The sequence below is a fragment of the Anser anser genome (assembly GCF_964211835.1).
Source record: "Anser anser genome assembly, chromosome: 1".
Classification (NCBI taxonomy): domain Eukaryota; kingdom Metazoa; phylum Chordata; class Aves; order Anseriformes; family Anatidae; genus Anser; species Anser anser.
In genome coordinates, this window is record NC_139720.1 from 73,308,303 (window position 1) to 73,332,459 (window position 24,157).

General features: G+C 39.5%; 2 protein-coding genes across 11 annotated transcripts in view; both read right to left on the reverse strand.

Annotated features, from left to right (window-relative positions):
- Positions 1-9,563, reverse strand: part of ATXN10 (ataxin 10) — a 117,689-nt gene extending 108,126 nt beyond the window's left edge. For 2 of the 9 annotated variants that reach the window (XM_083819327.1, XM_083819326.1), the window contains exons 1-3: positions 8,988-9,381; positions 4,801-4,992; positions 1,196-1,278 (exon numbers count right to left, since the gene is read on the reverse strand). In XM_083819327.1, the coding sequence (XP_083675453.1) occupies positions 1,196-1,278; positions 4,801-4,992; positions 8,988-9,124 (412 nt within the window). In that variant the 5' untranslated portion in view covers positions 9,125-9,381. The other 7 variants (XM_083819329.1, XM_083819332.1, XM_083819325.1 and 4 more) reach the window with 7 other exon arrangements.
- Positions 9,488-24,157, reverse strand: part of LOC310890890 (uncharacterized protein) — a 33,111-nt gene continuing 18,441 nt past the window's right edge. Inside the window, exons 4-6 of one of the 2 annotated variants that reach the window (XM_083819339.1) lie at positions 18,136-18,215; positions 15,650-15,801; positions 9,488-9,619 (exon numbers count right to left, since the gene is read on the reverse strand). In XM_083819339.1, coding sequence (XP_083675465.1) covers positions 9,521-9,619; positions 15,650-15,801; positions 18,136-18,215 — 331 coding nt within the window. In that variant the 3' untranslated portion in view covers positions 9,488-9,520. Of the gene's footprint in view, positions 9,620-14,049; positions 14,756-15,649; positions 15,802-18,135; positions 18,216-24,157 lie in introns of those variants that run through there. The other variant, XM_083819338.1, reaches the window with a different exon arrangement.

The window sequence follows — 24,157 nt, forward strand, 5'->3', positions numbered from 1 at the left end:
GCAGCAATGGATGAAGGAGTGAACATGGCTTAAGCACAATGCCATTACATGCCTGAAAGGCTTCATTTTGAGCCAAATATAGTAGCAAAAGGAAAAACAATATCCTGAACTTCCCCAGATTCATAAAGTTGTTCAACAGCAGGTTACTCTAATTTCATTCTGTAGTTTCGCTTTCACAAAATTATAGAAAAGCAGCAACAGGAACCCAGTAAAAACCTCTCCCATGTAACAGCAGTGAAGAGAAATAAAAGCAGCAAGAGAAACCAAATGTTTCCTACTCTCTGCAAACACAGATGGCAAAGGGGGTCCAAGACAGTAAAGTGTGATCCAATGCCCTATATCAAGCTTAACATACCCACACAGAGAAACGCAGAACATGAAAAGAAATACTGAAAATGCCTTAATTTTTGGTGAAATGAGTTTTGTAGAAACCACTAGTAATAACCGGCATTAGGCAAAAAGGGTACTAAGACATTTTTTATTCACTATATGAATGAAAAAAACAAAGCCAAAAAAACTCATCCACTAAGGACATGTAAATAGTACTCAAATCGGTATTTAATTCTTGGCAGCTATTACCCTGGCCACCCAGCAAACAGTACATAAATGAAAACAAACAAAAATAATAACAACAAACCTCACAGCCAAGATTTGTTTCCTGGAATCATATCAACTATTTCAAGTGCCATCAAAATAAAAAAAGGAACATTTCCTTATTTCAGTATGTGCACAAACCAAATAAAGAAACCGCAAAACAGAATATATTTTGAATGGAGGTTCTGTAGGAACTTTGCCTTTTCCTAGTTCAAATATCCTGGGTAACGAAGTTTCCACAAATCTTTAACAATCTACAGGGAACAGCTGAGGGAAAATGCAATGGAATTAGTCTGGGGAAGAAAAAGAAAAGAATAAAAGGAAAAAATATCTGGGGCTGAGATTTTTTTTTCAAGTAGCATAACAGAAGGCCCACTTTTTAATCAATATTGAAATACCAACTATGCACACACACCTTTGCCTTTCTATTCCACCACCCAGATTAAGGAAGAAAGAAAGGAAAAACAGAATTAGCATGTTGCAGTTCAAGAAACAATTGAGTTTGCTTATGAAAAAAAAAGTAAGGTGACATCATACCACCACATGACTTTCCACATAAAAAATACAGTGCAGATGTATTTAACAAAATCTACAGCCTTACCAGTCAGTACCGGTTCTTCTTTGATTTGTATTCCATCAAGCAGTTTGATCAAACGGACGGATGTAGTAATGAGACCCAAGTTCCTGTTATAAAATTTGAAAAAATAAAGAACATTTCATATTAATTATTACCCAAAAAAGCAAAAATCCTCTTCACTTTAGTTACTATCAAGTTTTTAACATCTTCAGAAATTCTGAAATATTAAAGAGTTTTTCCTACTGGGTCTGACTGTATCAGTGGCCAGAATACTGCCATCAGAAGCGAAAGGAACTGGTTTACATTTTGTTTCAGACTTCTACAGTCTGGTGTTAAATATCTTGTTTTCTTTAAGATAGAAGATTTGTATCCTTTCTCAGTTCTTAAGACTTCTCCATGCCTTTCTAAGAATACATTAGAGAAAGAACATCTAGAAAAGAGTAAGTTTTCACATTTTCACAATATCACCATTCAAAATAATTCAGACGTAATACACTATTCCTGGTTGCCTCAGTTTATGTATTATCTCTAAGTAAGGTACATTCTAATGATAACCAATGGAGGGAAGGCACAAAATATGAATTGCTTTGAAATCCATAGCAACTATATTATGTGATTACAGTTCTATATCCAATACAAGTAGTTAAAGAAGAGATGCCATACTTGAATTTTTATAACTTTTAAAGAATAGGAAACAAACACAATCAAAAGCTTATATATTTATTTTGAGCTTTCACATATCCTTATGGATAACTACAACATTCAGCTCCCGGACCAACAGCTGCCAATGAACAATGATCAGTCCAGACATAATTGCTTCCTCAATGAAACCTGAGTTCATTTAGTGTTGCAGTAAAAAGCAAGAGTAAATTTTAGGAAAAGCCACACAAAAAGCCCATCACCTACCCTCTCATGCTGGCGTTCTTCTTCTATGGAATGATGCACTAATCCCCCACTGAACCTTCAGAAGACACTCTTTATTGAATAGTGGGAAAACTTGAGGCTATTGATGTATATTTGACTTCATCAGACTGCACACTAACAATTTTGGACACAACACATTCAGGCTTAAGTACTCTTCCCTTCAGATTTTGCTATTCTTCTAAATCCAATATTAACACCTAGCAGGTTATTCCTGTAATTTAAACAGTTTTGTTTGTTTGAAGTTCTAGCATCCAAGGAAAGCCATGATATATGCTATTTAGTAATAAACTGCAGGTACTTAAAAACCCTTAAGAAGTGATTGGTGACTGCTATCAAACAAACGGGGTCAATTCACAGGGAAACATACAAAACCCTGGGCAGGAAGCAAGGAAGATGAAGTAATCCTTTATCCTTGCTCTAATAAGAAACACAGGGTGACAGTAAATATAAACTAATTTACAGCCTGCCAGAAGTGAGGCCAGCTGGAATCAACAATGACAAAATAATTCTGCAGCCAAAAATCAGCAATCCTGGAGGTAGACAATGTGTATGTCAGAATGTACATGCAACAGGGGTTAAAAAAAAAGTCAAAAAATACATTATAAATGGATGGAGTTTCAGCTTTTAACTCACTTGTGTACTTTAGTAGTTAAGCTGTTTGAGAAGAGATCAGTCAAGATAGAGTGACTGAAACTTCATAATACTATTTCTGCCAAACCTCCACACCCAGGCATGCAAAAGTTACTGCAAAAATATCACATCATCACAGATGAATGCAGAATAATTATTTGTCTTCTGCAGATGTTTGTTAGACAAACAAATTACCTTTCCCATTATGCTCTACGACAGAAAGGAAACCAAGGATGCATTTATAGATATCAAACACATACATGCACACCAGTATATGTACAATCCATTAAAATCAAAACATTTCCCATTCCTTCAGACCCCAAATTTCTTCATAGCATGCAAAACAGAGAAACTGGAAGGAACAAAGCTTCATATTCCCCAGTAGTTTCAAAGTTATTAAACAACCCATGTGTCTACAATCATCACATTCTTTCCAATAAAGAATCAGTTTTGATTTTGGTCAAAAAAATTTGTAGTTTTTCTTTTTTTGAATATCTGAATGTTGCACACTTCAAAATCAAAGACACATAATTTTTCTTCCATTCACAACTTTTAATCGTTCAAGATATTTAATCCTTAAACAAGCTGTGCATTTGCAACTGTTTAAAATCAGCACAAACATATGGCCAATATGTTGTTAGCTCAGAGCAGCCACTGTGGTGCATACACCATTACCTTACTACAAAACCAAAACAGTACCCAAAGAGTGACCTACAAAGCCAATCACTGCTACAAACATCATCAGAACTTTCTATACACACAGGCCTCCTGCAAATTAAAGGGAACTGCTGTTATTAGCATCCAGCTTCCTAAATGTGCAAGGCTATGCTAACTGCTTAGAGAGGGTAAGTAAGCACTACGGGTATTACCAGTGCAGAACACATTTCTGTTTGGAAGCAGGTTTAATATCTGAATTCCATTAGAAAGTTAAAATTAGACCCATTAATGGGTTGTACTTGTCATGCTACTGAAAAGGACAATTCTACTACCTCCCAGACATGTAATTCTGTTCTCTCTCTTTTGTTAAGGTGAGTGATTAAGGAACTACAATACTTTACAAATAAGGAATCCAGGCTGTCTGAACAACCACCCACCAAAAAATAACAAATATATTTTCTGTCAGATCAGTTTCTTGATCCACAACATGATCACAAGTGCTAGGACTGCCAGAAGCAAACATGTAGAAGCCTGAACTCAGATTTAACTTATTCTAAAACTAATGCTTTCTACAAACAGCCCTGCAACTTCTATGGCATTAACAAAGATTCTGCCCCAGCACAGAAGCTGGAACTTTGTCCCATGTCCCAGTTAAATTTTATTTAGCTCAATAAAATTTGAGAAGTCCCAAGAAATTACATTTTATGACTGTATTCCAGTTCTTCATGAACTAGCAAATTTGAAACAGGTCTGTGTTTTGGTTTTGATTGGTTGGTTGGTTTTAGAGTTTCTTTTGAATAGCAGGTAGACTACCAGGTTTTCAGTTATGACAGCTAGCTGTATCCCAAGCATCCCTTCAATGTTATAGCAGGCCCAGGCAAAAAAAAATAAAAATAAAAATAAAAATGAGAGCCTGAATAATTTAAGCTGTCTGACTTATTAGCATTGACATTAACTGTACACTTGTGAGGGTTGAAATGTAGAGTTCTACATAGTGTACTTCGCCATGGGTACTAGACTGATCTATATGTACTTAGAAAAAATACTAATCCTGTAACTGACAATTAAGACTGCTTACTTATTCATTACATTACCCCCCAAAAAATAATGACAAGAATGAGAAAAATGTACAGTTCCACAGTAAAACTTATGAAAGGTTTATATCATTTGCATAATCAACCCATACTAAGAACACAAATGCTTCCTTCTATCATTCATCAGTGCCCCAGACTCTGACCTACAAATAGGTCAGCTATTTTTGTTACTTGCATATTTCATTTCAAGTGATTGAATCAAACAGGAAATACCAGTTAATAAATCAACTAACACAGCAGTATAAAATAAGAATCTCTACATAAAACTACACAAACATCAGAAGGTTATAATTTTGTACGGGTTAAAATGGATCAAAACTGTACCTCATGACGTCTTGATTCTTGGCACACTCAACACAGGCATTCCTCAGACATCTGAAGCATTCTGCTACAAGCAACAGACAGGTGTCTAAATCCAGCAGTTCACAGGAGTCCTTGTAGGCCTGTTCAATTTCATTCAAGGCTTTGGTCAGGATTTTGAGAAGATCCTGAAATATACTTTCTTCTGCCGTTTCTCTGAAATAAACAAATTTGTAGTAAGCACAAGAACTGCTCTGCCACCAAAAAGGATCATATTATGTCAGTTATATTTCTTGTTCTTAACACTAAGGTATTTCTGCAACAATATGTAACTATTCTTAGCATAACAAGATCCTTCAAGTGGAAAGCACAAAGAATGTGTTCACAATCATCCCACTAGCCTTTTTAGGAAAAGACTTTGTATTAATACTACTAATACTAATATGATTAATACTAAGGCTTAGAATTAATGCTGTTGCCTTAGTATTTCTCACAGCTTTCCAACACCACTTCGGAACCACAGAAACAAACAAAAAGTCTCTGTATATAGCTTGCTTGATTACACATGACACTGCATATTGTTCTAAGTATCAGGAATTGTTTTAACTAGCAAATGCAGCTACTAGCACTAGATGTTTCAAAAGAAAAAAATGTACCAGAAGCTTCATTATAATAGTCTGCCATAAATTTCTCCACAGCAAGAAGTCTTGACAAAAGCAGGTGTCTGCACTAGCCATCATTCTGAAGAGTGTAAATCAAAGTCTAGAGGGAAAGCCCACTCTCTACTTCAGCAGACAACTACCTCAACACAAAAAATACTACACCACTACTTAAAATATCAAGACTTAAGATAACAGTACAAAACCATAACAACAATGACAACAATGTGAATGGATGAGAGAGATGCTGAAGCACCTAACAGTTCAATTCACCAGATTCCCATGACTAACACGCACGTCTGCAGGTCTGTCACACAGGCGTGTACATTTCCCAAGTGCAGCTATCCACATACTCTTTCCCCTCATTTTATGTTCATAAAGGAGATTAGGACAACCCATCAAAACCATTGATAAGGCATTTTTGATATAGCCTGCTGGTGAAAAGAAGCCACACCTGTATCAGTACCATGAATTTACTCATCCAATACTTTTGACTGGGGAAAGGGGGGAAGGAAATCCAGTTGCAGCTTCCTCGAAGCTTAAGCAGACCTGCATAGTGCTCAAGATCAAAACGGGAAGACAGGTTCTAAGACATAAGGTTGAGAAGTAACTCCTAAGCTAAGGACAGAAGAAAGTAAGATAAAAAGGAAAGTAATATTAAACAAAGTATGTTCACACAGAACACAACACCATTCCTAAAGAACTTTAAAATTTCTTGATCAAACAAGATGATACAGTATTACCTGGGTTCTGCTTCTCCCCCAGATATCCTCACCTTCACACAACTAGAAAGTGTATCTATCCTTTATCAAAAGTGATTAACCTTCCATAAACCAAATCACATACGTAAATATTAAATTACTAAAACATCCGATCTACAAGAAATACTTATTTTACACTAACACCTCACAGTGGATCAAGACCAATACCCTTACACTATCTCCAGCTACTTAAAAAAAGACACAAAGAGAATCAACAGTACCACAACAAAACCACAACACAGTATCAGTGAGGATTATCTATAGGGGAAAAAAAAGTTATATTTTTCAAAGGAGTAATATTGAGGGGAAATAGAATGGCACAAGAAAGACCAAAAGCAGACCTGGCCCTCAGTCGTAAACAGAACTTACATAACCAGAAAGGAGGTTTGGAATTTGGTTTGGCTTTTAAGATATAAAGACATCACAGGACTCGAACCTTCCACTTACAAAAAGTGCTGTGGCTCCTGACACTTCATCACAAATATGCACGCCACAAGAAGATTAAGTGGCTGGTGTACCAAAGTACACATGATAAATGCACAGACACTTTCTTCTACACATTAGAAGAGCTACAGTTTGGTAAAGCAGAACCAACTGGGTCCTGTCCCAAACACTCAAAAGCCATGTTTTCTCTGTTGAGTGACGATGTCATACAGAACTTAGATACAACACTGAGATTATTTTAACATAGGAAAATTCTTAGTCTGATTGCAGTTTCCTTTATATTTGTCTGTACCACCTGTTGGATTATCACTTGAAAAGGGTCATTTCCTGACACAACATCAAAATAAAGAAATCAGTAGTCATGGCAAGATGCATACTAGTATACAACATTCAATTATTTTAAACAGATAAAACAGAAACAAAACCAAACAAACCAAAGGGTAAAACACAAAAAAAAGCTGCAAGTACTTCAGTGCGTGTTCTAGCAACACTTTCTTCTGTTGAAAGCACAACCTAAAGTCATTCTGATCCTGGAAAAGTTTCTACTCTTGTTAGAAAGTTACCTAGAAAAATGACAGTTTGGATCAGATATTGGATCACAAAGGTTTCAAGATGTTGTGACAAATTTTCTCTTAATATTAGACTGAAACAGAAAAATTTCAATTAATACAGAGCAACAGTTTAGGTGTTCCAATTAAACACAAAGATGAAATTTTTGCCTGTCTTAACAGAGCAAATGAGATGTACACAAGGAATCACCTGTCCTCACTGTGAACATAGATATGGATTATCACATATCAGCAAGGAGAGACAGTGGCGGTTTTTTGTGGTGGTCCTTTAGGGACCTAGGAGTTGGACTCGATGATCCTTGTGGGTTCCTTCCAACTCGGATATTTTATGATTCTAGAGAAACAAAGAAATCGAGTCATCTGCTTAAAGGCGCTTGAAGTCCCAAGTGAAGCACACAGGAGACTTGAGTTCAGCTGAATTCCACACAGCAGTCTCATAGCTGGGACATTATTTTCCTTCCTGTATTTGCTTCTGAATTACAAACCACTGGCATTCACTTTTTATTATTATTATTATTATTTTGTTACCACAAGCGCTGAAGATTTATCAATTCCATAGTAACAAAAGGATTACCACTGAACATCCCAAGTACCAAGCGGCCACTGGATTGTTCTTTCTAGTTCAATAGCGCCAACAACATTTCCCACTGTATTTCCCAAGTTGTTCTCATGTCTATTCAGTCACATTCTGTGGGATGCAATTGCCTCTTGGAAGAGCAATTACAGTGTCTCTCTTCAACCTGACCACCTGTACCCAAAGAACTTGGCTATTTGGGGGCTATCTACTCTTCTGTCAAAGGTGGCTGCAGAAGTTTCAAGGAAGAAGGCAAGAAACAGGCAGGGAAAGCATCAGTGCATAAGCCCAAAATTTGCACAGGTCCTTCTGTCTCCCCAGAGAAATAGACAAGAAAACCAAAGGGACTTCCCCTTTGGGAAGAGACCACAAGAGAGTGGTTCTAAGTATAACCTCTGCACACACACATGCAACTTCTAAATGTGTATTTATTTAATCAACAGAAATTGTACCGGGAATTAATAACAATACAATTTTATACTAAGTTAGGAAAGAAGAGATCAAACCTTCTACATGTTACAGCCTTCAACTACTGTTACAAGGACTGAGCATGAGCTCCACACCAACCTGTGCAGCCTCCTACCTTCCAGAAAGAGCTGAAACCACTATTAGAAGCACAGTCACACCTGAACCTCTACACGTCCAAAGAACTCTGCTAAAGCTAACAGTGTTGCATAGCACTGCAAACATCCAACCCTGACCTCAAAGGAACAGCAATGCTCCACATCAGCTTCTTGCTTTCTCCAGTAACAGTATGTTTTCACTGAAAGTTACAAGGCACATCCACCTTTCCTCCCAATCAAGCCTGCCCTGCTGCACAGTAAGGAGCCTACAGAGACCATCCTCACCCCAAAGGTCATGCCTGGGCTGCAGCTGAGCAGGATGAAACTACTACAGGAGCACCTTACCACTCTCTAATTACACCTACTCATCCCTCCAGGATGCATTTTGCCACTAGCAGCTGCATCTTGGCCCTAGCAGCTGCCACTCTCACAGAAGCCTTGAAGGACAACTGCTATCGTGTGTCCTGCGACCATGGGACCCCAGAGGAGCAGCGACAGATCACGCCAAAGCTGACCCCGCTTTCCAAGAGACGAACCCCCAGAGCTCGGAGCAGGCGGCAGGGTCCTCCCCGGCCCCCCCCGATCCCCGGAGCTCCCTCCCCCGGCCCACGTGGCGGCCACCGGCCCCTCCTGCCCGCTACCTGGGCTGCGCCTCCCGGAGCAGACCCGTCACTGCCCGCACGCTCTCCAGGCGAGCCGCTGGGGCGGCCGCCATGGAGCGGCCTAGCCGCGCCGCCGCAGCGGGCAGCGATCGCGATCCCGAGCCCGCTGCCGCCATCGCCAGGCTCGGCGCGGCCCAGCTCCGCCCCCCGCCGCACGGAAATGGCGGCGGCCCAGGCCCGCGGGGCGGCCCGGGTATTGCCTCGCTGAATGGGGAGCCAGCGTTTTATCCCGATATTCGTTTTTTCTAAGCGTTTGCTGCCGCGAAGCGCCGCGGAGGGGATGTGGGCCTCGCGCCCGGCTGGCCTGGGGGCAAAATGGCCGCCCCGCTGCTGGGGGTGTCTGGCCTGAGCGCCCGGGGCCGTTTTCTGGGAGCGCGTTGGGTGCAAAATATTACCTCAAAAACATCCTTGACGAGCTAACTATGGGCGTATCCTTCTTTCAAGGGCCCTTCTTTCAAGGGTCAGCCTCCTTTCAAGGGCCCACGGTGGTGCTCGGGGCCTTCTTCTGATTCTTACGGAGCCTGCAGGTTAAATGCTTGCTGTGCGCCATAAAAAGTTTTCCCGAGTCTTTTCCTTGCTGTCGTCCCATTCACTTTGAGATATGCCTGCTTCTAAAAGATCCAAGCAGATACTTCAGTATGTTTTAAATACACATACAAAAGGTTAACATATTTACATCAGGATAAAAATTCAACTTTCCAGCGGACAAAAAGATTAATTGTAGCCAAATACCATGGAAAGCCTCTCTAGACTGGAACCAAATTTAATTTTCCAAAGGTAGATGAAAGAATCTGAAAATAATACCTCTAAAAGAAAGTGCAACACACACACACGCACGCACACACAAAAACAACAACAAAAAAAAAGGTTGTTCACTTCCCCCAGTTCACATCTTCAAGTTTCTGCAAGGCCTTGCTGTCCTGCACAGTTATTGGAGGCCTTGTGAGCAATACTTTGCACCTCAGCAGCAAAGAACTGGTGGGAATTTTACTCTACCATACCAAACCTAGTCAGTGCACAATTTATGTTTAAAGGAAGTGTTCTGCTTTTAGAAATAAACCTGCATTTCTTGGGTTACCTTAGGGGAGGGCCTTTTATAATATCCACTGTCAAACTTGTTCATATGTTAGTAGGTGCCATTGCCAGGCCTTCTCCTGATAATGACTATGTGTTTCTTATTAATGCACAAAAAAGTAGTTGACAGCTCTATATTAGAAATAAGTTGGTTCAACCAACAAGTAGAATTTAAGTAAGTGGAAGATGCCAGGCAAGAGTAATGACAATCATGCAAGTTCTTCCTTTTAACAGCTCCTATTCATTTTAATACTTGTTTGTTCATGAGTGAACTAAAACGTTTGTTTTAACTGAAACTTGAGTCTGAGTGAAGCATCAGGATCATCCTGAATACATCTGGATATGTGGTGCCTGGAAGTGCTAACTCTGGGGAAGATTGGCTACAGCACACAGTCTTTGTGTAACTTGCACATGCACATTTTTTCCCCCTAATCATCATTAATTTAAGAGGTTGGTAAAAGCCATATTCAAGTCGCTAAAAAGTTTATTTCTTTTCTGCAACACAGTTCATTTTTTTTACATTGCTACATATATAAACTCTTCTTCCCTCTATGGATTCATGAAGTCTAATTCCTGACATAACTATGAAGTCAACTAGACAGACCAGCAGTAGCCTGAAGGTGATTATATCTCACCTAGTTATCACAGGCTAAGCCAGCTAAACAGTTGAGGAACTTGTATCTGTTTGAAGCATGTCTTCCTGCAAAATATGAATTTCTTTTACAAAAAGTTGAGACATGGAGATTCACTGAGACAGTGAATCCACCAGTTTATCTGGAAATCTTTGTTTTATCATCTTCACTGTTAAAAATACAAATGTGATGCTTCTAATTTAATTTATCTGGCTTCAGGTTCCAGCACTTGGTATGCCATCCTGTTCTGTTACTGAAGTGTCCTTTTATAACCAGCATTTTCCCCTGTGAAGATGTTTAATCAAGTATTCTCAGTCCATTTTTTTTTTATAATTAGACAATTTAAGTAAAACCTTAAGTGCAAGTTTAAACTTAAGTTTAAAACAACTCTTACTGGAGGGCATTTTCTGCAGTCTGCAAGTCATTTTTTCCACCTCTTTTCCATACCTCTGCAAAGTTCTGGACATTCTTTCTAAAGTATGTACTCCAGAAATGGAAACGCTTCTACTCTCTCCCAAACTGCTTCCTCCATATTCTCACTATTCATTTTCACCCATTCAAGCATCTTGTCTTTCTTTCCCACAGCATTGCATGGGGAGTGCCCATTTCACTTCCTTGCACACTGTCACTGCAACCATGCCAGTGATCACCAGCGTAAAAGCAGTAGGGCCAGCCAGCCTGGCACTGAACATGCTGTGCATGCACCCCTACCATGCTTCAGTTCCAGCACATCCAGGGTAGGTTGGAAGCACCACACAAGGACAGATCAGTATATATCTGTGTAACAATATTGTTCCACACAACTTCTTTGAAGCAAGCAGTAGAGTACACTAAAATCCAACAAGATAGTTCTATATGAACTCTGAAAATGACCTGTAAATATGTAATTTTTGTATCTGATTCCTACATTGCTGGGGAGGGGCACAATTTGGCCGTCATTCCAGTTTTATTCATCATCATTGTCTTTTACTTACCATTTTGCCTCTCTTTTACAAAACACAGATCTAGTAAGCAACAAATTTTTATTTACCCCTTATAAACCTTCATGGTTATTTTTTTTTTCAGTGACATGATGTTTTAAGGTGACAGTTAACCAGCTTTTACTCCATTAAGAATATAGGTTTATAGTAACTGATGAGTTATATTGCAAAATAGTTCAAGTAGCTGAGAACACAGACTAGACCACAGATGTCCAAAGCATCACAATAGGGAACATCTCTAATGAGAGTTTAGATTTTGTTCCTGTTTCATCAAAAGCTTTCACAATCAGCATTATTGATTATTACTCATAGATCCATGTGAAAATAGTTTTGCCTACGTATATGATCTCTCTTGAAGTTTTTTTCTGCATTAAATAGCTGCAGTGGTTTTGTTTTTCCTCATTTTAGTCATGCTTTCAGTCATTCTCAACACCATTACCTAAGCCATCTTTGTAATAATGCAATGCAATACTTTGAGCTAGGACTCCCCAAAAAAGTTTTGAAGACTCTCAGGGACATCAATTTTAAAATTTAGTAATTGTTATCAGATTATTTACAGCTGTTATGTCTTGAGCTCATCTTTACTACAGACAGTGTTTTGCACTTGAATTTTTTAAAAAATTATTTGTAGCCTCCCGCAGCTAAGTCACACAGTGTTACTTGTTTTCAATAACTAAGTCCAAAACTGATCAGAGGTCTTTGCAATTTAGTTCTGAACTACTGAATTGACCAAAAGGAGTCCAGCATGATCATTTAAGATCTTTCCATCTTTTTTTTTTTTTTTTTAATCTAGCAGCTATTTTACAGAATAGGCCTGTGCTGTGCCCAATTCTGTGGGCTCAGGCATATCTCCCAAAAATCAAATCTTTCCCCAAAGGAGCTTACAGTCTAAGTAACATTAGTTTGTCTTAGCATAGATTTAGAGAACTACCAGAAGGAAAACAATCCACCCAGAGTTGACTATTCCACCTGAAAACAAAACAACGTAAGCGCTACTTTTAAGAGTTCTGTATGAAATTAAGATGTAGATCCAAATTTTGAGGCACTGCTGTTTGAAGCTGGACACTAAGAATGATCTGTCACAGCTGAGACTCCGGAGGGAGACAGTTCCCCTGGTTAGGCAAATGCTAGCTCTGCAGGAGGATCATAACAAAGCATATTGAAGACTTTGAATCCTCAAATGTTGAGAGATGGTTGTTCCATTTTAATCACAAGATGTACATTACCCTGGACTTTTTTTTATTGAAGGTAATTTCCATCAGAAAATAAAATGTGAGCTCTGGAAAAAGTTACTTTACACTAAAGAAACAAATCCCACAGCATGTTGTATTTCCGGCATAAATATTAGTTTTCTGTCTCTTATTTGGGCCTGTATTAGATTAAGTATGACTTGGGCCACAGAGCTTTGAAGCTGTAGACCAAAGCTTTTATTTTTGGTTTAGTATTTAATAGGATCCAGTGAAATTGATTGGGAAATGCTTTTGATTAGCGATTGTTGCTGAGCAGTGAATTCCACTGTGGATCCACCGTGCAGTGCCATGAAGCACCCCATACCCCCATGCAGGACATCAGTTTCCTACTTAAATGAGGCAAATTACAGTAATTGGCTTAGGAATTTTGAACAATAAGATGACTAGGAGCACACCTGTTAGGAGATAGCACCATCCTCTTAACAACCAGAGGTGGAACACAGATTTTATGTTTTTTTGGGGGGTATTCAAAAGCTATGAAGAATGCATATGAAATGGTTACTGCGGATACTGCAGACTGTCTTAATCCCCAAAATAGCTATTGCAGTCTCAAGCCAATAACTCAAGAGGTTATTTGGCTTCAGATGAGTTGTTGCACACATGTACAAAGGCTGTAAAAGAGCGGTTTCATTTGATGTTGAGATGTATGTGTCACTCTTTTTTATGTAATAGCAGAAATTAATTTAATTCTTCATGTGTAAGCAATCCCTCGGTCTGGAAAGAAAGCCTGCAAGGTCCTGGAGGAGATGTTCAAAGCGCTTGCAGTTTGTCATGAAAATGAATGGTGTCTTCCAAGAAGTACACAGGGATGAAATTTTGTCTGTTATAGTTGTCAGGCTCAGAGTCACTGCAGATACTCTCACCTCGTTTGTTTGATGCAGTCCAACTTCCAGAGTGAATGAGAAATTTCATAGCTGTTATCTTTCCTTCACAAAGTTTTTATGCCACATCTGCATGGAGTGTTTTCATCAGGATCAGCGTCATCATCATTGTGCACATGTACAAGCATATGGAAGGACAAATCCTTACCCTATCCAACTGGAATGGAGAGATGCTACTTAGGATATCTGTTAACCAATATATAGTTCCATAATAACCTGGGAAATTTCACCTCAATCAGGTACCAGTTGATTTATATTGCATAGAATTTAACTTAAGGTTTTGGTCTGATATGGCAAGAAATGCAACTGTAGGAAGGCTGGTGCTAAGTGAAAGGAGGCTATGTGTACTCTATCTTACATAATCCTGCAATTTTCTGTGTATAGAGGACACAGAGATTGTCCTACAGATCAACAGAGCATGTGATTATCAGCCCTGGGAGTATAAGGACTGCATCTACCCCTGGCTCATCATCTCTGAAGTTCTTCATCACTCTAACATGAACCTGTAAGGCATAGTTAAACATTAAATCAGGAAACACACAGGAAAGAATATTTTTTTTTCTCCAGTTGTCTTTAGCTTTGCCCTTGGCAGGAGCTCCCTCAGAGGACAGAGGAAAAGCCAGTGCTGCTCTGCCACCTGCTCCCTTTCCCCCTTCCCACCCTGATCCACCCTGCGCAGCTCTGCCCACATGGCTTCCCATCCTAACAGGTTACATTACACACATTTCACAGCTGTTGCCTCTCCCATGATCAGCCGAAAATATCTTGGGCTGCTTGAGCCTGAATGCTAGCTGGCTGGGCTTCCTTCAGAGACCTAAGGAGTTCCTCTTGCCTCCTTTCTTTCTGCTTTCTCCTGGCTCCCTCGCCTGCTGCGTGACCTCTTCCCTCCAGTTCATTTTGATTTAGTGGTGACAAGAAGTGATTCCCATGCTGCCAAGGAACAAGGAAAACAAAAACCATGGCCAGGGTGGTGCATCCTTCTGTTTAGAAATTTATTCTCATGGATGGAGAATCTCCTTACTACAGGGCTTCAAGCAAAAAAATATATATATATAAAAAAAAATATGTTACCACAGTTTAATGCCTGTAGGAAAGGACAAGGAAATTCCACACAATGCACAAAGCAGGGAAGGGCATCTCCCTCCACAGAGGAGGTTGTCATTGGCACTGATCATGAGAATAAAGAGGAATAGATGGTTGTGGGGAAGGTGGCAGTAAGTGGTGTGTTTGTAGAAGGCCATGCCCAGAAATCAATTCTGCTGCACAAAGACATGATATCTGAAGTAAGTAGTTGCAAACATTTTTTTAAAGATTTTGTGGGAAAGGAGGATTCTTGAGGACTGCAAAGGTGAGTCTATGCAGTTACTGTTCTCTTCTTGTGACCTTTTCAACCATCCAGTGTTATTTTAAGTCCTAGACTCCCATGTGAAAATGCTCCCAAGAGCAGTGTTAAGTTTGAAATTTGTGCTATATAATATGGATTTCCCATATAAATGCAATCAGATCTCATCTCTCATGTGAAAATCTTAGCTTTTCCTGTGTTTTGATAGCAGCAACAGTTTTTCTGGACTTCAGCAGCCTGGACAACTAAGCATCCAAAAAGTAGCTATTAAGTACATGCACATAAATCACTCCTGTGCTCTCATGTCCAGTCCTGAGCTCATCAGGTTTTTGTGCATTCCCAGAGTGATAACTGTCACAGGGCAGAGAGTTCACCCAGACTCACAGCCTGCGCGTGCAGTGTGTAGTCACTCTCCGCAGGCACATTAAACCTGACATGCTGGGCTTGCATTACGTTTGCACAGCTGCACATGGGACACTTACCTCTTGCAGGCTGCAGAAGCCATCAGTCAGCATCCATGCACAGCGCTTCCAAAATCCTCTGAATGATCCTGGAAATATTACTCTGGTTCTGCTGCTTGAGGAATTGAATTCATCTGCTAAACCTGCAGTCCAGCCTGCTGCCTTCATCTGTCCTGTAAACATATTATTGGAGTGGTCAGAATAGCTTCTGAAAACTGATTTTCTTCACAGAAAACAATATCAAATATCCCTCCTAAGGAACTGAAATAAACAAAAAGCTCCTCAACACCTGGCCACTGTCAGCAAGTAAAAATGCATGTACTTAAATATGTTTGAGGAACTCACAAGTGAGGTAGTCCTCAAGAATAGATGTGTCAGGTTTGGCCCTTTATGAATGGATGAGTGAGGGGAAATGCCCACAGGGAATCCTGCATTACACTGTGCTGCTCCCATTTATCAGCACTGGTGGACGTTGTCAGTGCTGAGAAATTTGCTGGAGGGAGAAGTCAGGGACTAAAAGAGCAAAGAACAAGAAAAAACAACACGGTGACTCAATATCTCTCCTATTTGGGGTTACTGCTAGTGACTGGAAGTGAAGAGTTGTAGCTGTGATTCTAAGCACACTTTTTAGTATTAAATAGGGCTCAAACTTCTCAAGGTCCATCCACAGACTGACATCTAGTGGAGGTAAGATACGGGCTGCAGAAATGAACTTAAAATCATCTCTCCAATCCTACCGACTGAATGACTACACTGAATATTCACTGTGGATGTTCAATTTACTTAAGTTACTAATTTCATTTGTGAAAAATAATTTCATAAGTGAATCCATGAATCTTTATTATGAACTAAAATCACAGGAAACAGTTAAATTCACAAATTCACAGCATTTCATTTAGCCTACATAGACAGAAGGCTAGGATCTAAGCAAATCCCATTAGAAATCCCATTAGAGTTTAGAATGTTTTCCATACTGGCAGGACTGTACCAGCATATAAGCTTTATAAGACAGTGCAACAGGTCTGGGATTTATATCTTAGGAGTAAAGGAAAAAAAAACAACAAACAAACAAAAAACAAACTCCTGCAAAGTTTGGTTTTGAAGCATTTATGGAAGCTAGTGTTATATCACCTTCAAGAAATAATATTTTAGAAGTTGCTATTGGTAATTCAGAAGCTGCCACATACATCCTCTGTCTCTCTCTAAAGAGAAACTATATCCAAGGAGAGCTATTAGATGGATGATGGACAGTTGCAAAACTGAGGAATACAGAGTTCAAATGTCAGTTCTCCAGAATCTTTTCCTTTGGGACTAAGGGTGGAAGACTAGTACAAATTACTGAATATTATTTTTTATATAATTCTTTGAAGCACAGGAAGATCTAGTTTAAAATCTCAGTTCTCGTTATTTTCTTAACATTGTGATATGCCAGCTTTTTCTTTTCTCCTTTGAGAGAAACATACAACCTAAACTTTACAAAGAGAACAAATATTGCTATAGAAGTAACGTTTTCAGAAGATCTGCAGATTGGAAGATGTTTTAATGCCTTTAATTTCAAAAGCTTGACACAGAAGAAATCTGCTGAAACTTTGCTGTCATCCCTGTGAACTTGAAAAGAAGAAATTTGTGTTTCTTTTAAACTGAAATCCAAAGACTGTCCACAAAGTTCATCTACTTATAAGGCTGAAAGGGAGCTTTGATCCATTCATGTTTTATATGATTTTTTCCCACAGGCTCATGTCAGTAGACAAAGGTTAAGCGATCTATGTATTATTATTATTTTTATACCACCATCTCAACTTCCTTAAGCTGACACGTATATAAATTAAATTAGATACTTTTCTTCTGCATATGCTGATTATAAGATTCAGCCTCTGCAGAAGTCATTATTTTTATTTACAGGACAGGATTCTGATTTTCTAAATTTAAAACAAAAAAAAACAATCAATCAAACAAAAAACCCACTCCTTAATGCCTGGGTATAATAACACTATGGAGCTACATGGAGATACAAGAAAATTGTGACAGAGTGGATCGTCCAGCTGTCGACCTGTGCAGAGTCCTCCAAAAACCCAAAACTCATACCAATAAAACCAGTCACCTGTCTCTGTGTCTGTCTTTTAAATACATTATCTACTTGCTAGATCCAGAATACGTGTTTTTTATTAGCCTCTTCCCACATCATTTACCAGCCTCCATATGTGCCTGGTACCTCAATAACACTGCATGCAGTTATTAAGTAATAGAAATTAATAATTAAAATGAATATTAATTATTAATACCATGCAAACACAGACATTCAAGACTCTGTCGGGGGTGGGTGAGTCTGCTTTTTGATCTGAGCAAGTGCTGATATTCACTCTATACAAATACCGGTTTCACTGGAGGGGTAAATAAGAAGAAAACAGAGTGGTGAGTCGAAGGTGGAGCCTCAATTGGCAAGAACTACATCTGGGATTATATTAATCTAAAGCCTCCCCTTTCTTCTTGCCCATCATTTTTGTTACCTGGGACTCTGCAATTGCACAACACTCCAGGTCTTCCCGTTAGTCTTGAGAAAACATCTTGTCTCCCTTTCTGTGTGGTCCTGTTTAAAGGCAGGAAGAAAGGGGGAGCAAAAGAAAGTATGGCATTTGAATCTGATAGACTTAATTTTTTCCTTTCACTCATGCTTGCCCCACACTGATGACATGGCCATATTTGCCTCCAAGGTGAATGTTCACATTGGTCATTGCTCCAGTGCAGAGGAACACACAGGGTATCTTCAGGAACAAAAGCAGGATGAGATATTTCTTGTGTAATTGATGCAGTGTAAGAGGCCTAAGCTCCGTGGGCTGCACACTCTGCTCTGTCACTTCTGTTTTATGCCAACATAATTGAAAACTGGAGATGTATCTTACCCAAAATCTCCTGGGTTGTTTTTTTCAGCTAGAAAGAATTTCCATCCAGCCACGTCTGGTACAACATACTAAACTAACATACAGTTACCTCCTAAAATGTTGCTTACACCTGCACACACATGACTTCTGAATACAGAATGTAGTTTCCCAGTACCGTCATGCTCAATTGGGCAAAAGAGGAATCAACTGATAAACCAAAAGCAGGCAACAGAATCAGCTTTTCTCAGCAGAGGACAAAGGCTTGTAAGACCATCATGTTAGGCAGAGTATGGTGTGTATTTTCATTCCTGAAGAAAGGAGTGCCTGCAACTAGGAATCTATTATAAATCACGTTTTTAGTGAGACTGGCAAAGCTGCATAACTCTGGCCTCGGGGAATCTGTCTAATTTGTCAGCTAAAATTCAGCCTCCTGTTAGAAAACTAGTCCATTCATGCTTCGTGAAGGTTAATTACCCATGGAAGGAATCTGTTCGGGGAACTGTCAGCAGTGATGTGGTGTGGTATAATCATTGGGCTAGAGCTTCCAAGGGGAGATCAGGGGAGTTTCCCCTGCTTGTTGTGCCATGCCTTAGCCATGCAGCCCTTCTCTCTTCTCTCTCCTATATCTGGATATGTCACTTCACAGAAGGGTCAGCAGGATGCCCAAGGAGAGAAGTCTCCCAGTGCAGCGCCTTGTTTCGCAGAGAAACTGCTTGCTCTGAGTAGCTGTCTGTCCTCTGTGTCTGGAAGTTAGCTGTAGTTGGCATGGCCTAAAAAAGGCAAGATTTTCAAAAAAAGTTCCCAAAAAAGAGATGAGTTCTTATGTACCCAAGTCCTACAGACATTCAACAGAAACTGCTTAAAACTTAGTGTCACTTATGTTTGAAGAGAGAAGGAACATGAATAAAGTACAGCGAATGTGATGTTCCAAAAATAATCGTGGGAAGAAGCACTACTTAAATTCTTAAGAACTTATTTGTGTAATCATTCACGTACATTATGAACTGGAAAAAATCCAGCATTGAATAAATTACTACAGATTTAACACTTCATATATCAGAGAATAATTTTACTTCTTTACTGGACTAATGAAAGTAATTACAAAGATTTTCTAGCTGCAAATCATAGTTTAATTCCATTCCATAATGCTATACACAGTGTATTTTTTTTTCTTCTGAGAAATAATCCTCTGTTTTTGTTCCTAAACTTGGATAAGCCAAATACCTCCAGCTCTGTTTGTTCCATCATTGTAGCATTTTTAAATGACTGTGTTTTAGCACCACTAAAAAGGTATCCCAAACTTAGAGTACATCACTAGAATAGTGATGAAAGTGGAAAGAGTTGCTGGAACAATGGTTGGACCTGGGGAAGAATGATCATTCACAAGTATTAGCAACGATTATGAACTAGAGGTTCAGTATCTCTCAAGTCCAAGATCTGTCTGTAAGAAAGATCTTGAATTGAATTTTTAACTTACTTTAGGAGTTATTCATCTTGTAGAACAAACAGGTCTCCTGGACTGAGTTAATCTTATTTAAAAAAGAAATAGTGTATGAATAAGATAAGAATATCTTGGGAAAGAAAAAAAAAAAAAAAAGATATGTGTAGCCCCAAACTATCCTTATTTACTTTTGTTGTTATAGAAAGGCTTAGTTAAAATACACTGTTACCAAAAAATGTTTGCTGCAATTAAAAATATAGTGCAGATTGACCAAGTAATCCTTAATTAGGCAGGGTGCTGAAGCCAATGCAAGTTTGCAAGAAACTGAGCAGTCATCCAAATTGGGATGATTTGCAGCCTCACTATAATGCCTGTGTTTAAGTTTCTTGGTGTATCAAGGCCCCTCTGTTTAATTTGACTCCATCAAATTTGTGTGTTTGTTCTATTAGATGGCATCAATAACCAGTCTCTTCTCAGAATGCTGTATAGAAAAGGAACATAATTGTCTGAAAAGAGGCCTATTAAGTGTTTGCTTTTAAATCAAAGAACACTTTTGAAATATTAAATAAAGAGGGACTACAATATATAAATCACTCCAATCCATCTCAAAAATACTGACGCACATTAATGATTTACTTTGGGCTTATATGTCTGTTTGCTTTCGTATTCAAAAAGCTGCACTGTTGTCTTAGTAATCCCAATATCTCACAGAATTTAGCCTATTCTCCATCTAAAGTACACCCTCTTAAGGAAATTCATACAGGTTCTCATGAGAGCACTTTTCCTTTTTTCCCCATTGTTTGCAAAGGAAGAAATAATGACTTGCTTTGTTTTGAATGGGCCATTTCTGTCTTTTCTTCCTCCCCTCTCCCGTCCCACTAATGACATCTGAGATTTAAACACAACCACAAACTCACAGTTTAACAATGTTCACAGTCTTAAGCGAGTTGTGCTGCTTTACTGATGTGCCATGAAGAGTCTTTCTAATAATTCTTCTCATTATTTTAGAGGATACCTTGATTCTCAACAGCCTGGCCTGTCATAAATTCCTTTCAACAAGGACGATGTAGCTCTGCTGGGATGTTACAGGAACATCATTAACTGGGGCGTGTTTCAGCCCCTCTTGCCATCTGGGGCCTTTTCAGCCCTTTGGCACTTGATGCAAAGGCAAACATCAAGAAGAGGTTATCAATGAGCCTTGCACCCCATTTCTGCTCCATGGCATTTCCTGGCAGGAAAACAAGGGTATAGGAAAGAGCAGACTCCATAAGAAGCCAGGGTTGACTCGAATTGTCTGCCATGAAACCGTCTGGCCTCTCTCTTGTGCTGGCAGTGTTTGCCCACAATCCAGATCAGGGAGTTGAGCCAGCCGAAAGCTATGGCTGCAGACTGATGTTGGAGCTTACACCTCTGGGAAGAGTTCGGAAAGCTCTCAGTCCTCCCTTTCCCCAGGTGCCAGTTTCCAACCTCACTCTGTTATTTCAGGTCTAGCAGTCACCCAGCTGCAGAAGGAGCCAATTCAAGGGCTGATCCTGCAGGAAAACTGGAAGCTGACTCCAGGACTCTCTGCCGTCCTTCCTCCAGCCCATTTTTAGTTGCTGGTGTCCCACACCTCAGCACCCTCTATGCTGTGCTGTTATGAGTGTTTATGTAGCTACACATCCATCTGATTGGTGACCTGGTATGACTTTTCCATTTTTGCCAAATCATTTTTGTACAGAAAAGTTCTTGAAGTTGGTCCACCACACAGTGATTCAACACTCACCCTAACACAAGGGAGGAGGCAGGGATGTGCAGGAATGAGGGACTGGAAGGTAGAGAGGGCAGGACACGACTAACTTGCACTACTGCCCTTCCCACAGGATGTGACAGGGTGTGAGATTTGGGGGAGGCAGAGCAGAGCAGGAAAGGAAGGTAAACTTTTTAGTTCATACCGGGCAGATGGCCACACATACTGCTGACTTACAGCTGACCTAGCCCAACCTAGATCCTAAGCAAGCCACAGGCAGTTCCCAAACTGGAAAATTTCCTCCCTTTTGTCCCCCTGTCTCCAGCCTGGGGCGGCGTGGGCTGCACACAAGGCAGGGAGAAGCCAACCTGAACCTGGAAAATGTTCCTGAGAAGGGGTGGATGGGCAAAACCCTACAGCATTCACTGAGCAGGTACAGCTCAGCCCCAGCCACACAATCACCCGCAGCACTCTGCTAAAGCCAGAAGCAGCAAGAAGACTTGTTTAGCACTGTGGTTTACATGACAAATCAAAGTTTGTTCCAGATGTTGACTATTTTTTTTTTAATTAAGAAGATTTATTCGTAATGATGTAGAAGAAAAGAAAGAAATAAGTGCAAGCTTGAAGCTTCAGAAGGGGTTCAAAGCTCAATATTATTTACTTGCTGCATAATCTCCTCTCATCACTCATGGACCTCTGGCAAACAAAGTGCTGAGCTGACAGCAACGTCCAACTTCCTTTCTCAAGCCAAGATTCTCAAAAATGCCTTCTTTTTGAAGTTGTATTTCAACCTCTGCAGGCACTCTGTCCAAAAATATCTCTTCAAAATACTGTTCTACTTGCCTTGTGCATTTAAGAGTCTTGCTAAGAGGACGGTAAGTTAGGTAGATTGTTTTTAAGCATGAATAAATGGGAAAAAATCTAAAAGAAGTGAAGCTAGCCTGTTTGTATAAAGACAAACTGTTTTCTTACTTTTTTTTTCTTTAATGTATAAAAATGTCATCTTAATCACCACAGGGTTTTTCCAAGGGGAAAAGAAATCTCAGATCCCTACATAATGATATAAGATATATGGAGAAAGGATTGATTGTTTTAATGATTAAACATAAAGAAGATGTGTAAATGACTGAAGAATGTATCAGGGAAACATTAACTACAGTTTCTCATTGTGTCTACCTTTGAGTTCTTAATAATTCATTTAGATTAGATGCTTAGGAGGACTGTCTCAGTTAGTTCTCACTAACATTAAGTATACAGATAATGAGTGTTGTTTTTTTTTTTTTCCCTATTTCAATCACACACACACAAAAAAAAAATCCCAAAACATCAGACTTTGTCCACTTTGTGAAAATTTATAAGTCTGTCTTAGATCTGATCAAAGCTTTCCAAATTTTGGATGATGTTATCCTCTTAAAATTTTGATTTGTTCATTACAATTTGTTTAATGAGTTCAAGTAAGAGTATTGTTTCTGTTCACACTGCAAAAGAAGATATTTTGTAGGCATTACCTCTACAAGATGAACAGCCTTCAGCTGAGCACAAATGGAAAGTAAATTGCTTTGGAAATGGAAGTTTCTCAGGGATCTAAAAGCTCATACAAGGAAGAGCAAATTGTGACTAGTGTGTGCAGGTGTTATTCCCTTCTTTCTATCTGACCATTTCATGAAGCTCTGAACATCCCTACTAATTCACAGGCACTGGAGCTTAGCTAGTTTGCTCTGCATTGCATGGTCCTTGGAAAGCTTTTACACTTTCGATCATATTTAATTCATGAATACTAATGCAAATTAAATCTCTTCCCCACACCAGTCTGTGAATATATTGGGAAAAAAAAATAAATATCCAGGTTTGCCCCTCAAATGAGTACAGCACAAATACTCTAAGTGCAGTATCACAGCTTTTCCCATACTGTGGCAATAAGGTGAGAAATAGCTTGGGTCTCAGCTGGAACCCAGTTTTAAGCACTTCCACTGGTGACACTCAGCAAAGGCAGAATCAGAAGATGGTACATGTTGAAATCTGATCAGTTATCTGCTGTTGGCGCAGGACAAATTCATCTCAGGCAAACTACCAATGAAGAGGTGTTATTTGTACTGGATGTTGCGGAAGTGGTGAGAAAGCCACGACTGTCTGTAAAAGATGCGTAAGAACAGGAGAATCTCTGTCTCAGGGAGTTTGGCTGTTACCGGGGGGTTGGAGGGGTGGGGGGGGGAGATATTTGAACTGATGTCCATAAAGTCAAAGGTTCTGCAATTCATTAGCTGTTCCATGTGCCAAGCCTCTCTATCCCACCATTTCAGATTTACCTCACCAAAGAACATGTCTTTATATCACACAGTGAAAGTTTTCTAGCTGCAATGCATGGGTGTGAGTTAGGGCTAACCTGGGGGAGTAGCAGAGCTATTACAGGAGCCCACCAGTGCTAAAATTGGGATGGAGTTATAATGTCCTCCTTGGCACGTTCTTTTCTTCTTGATCCA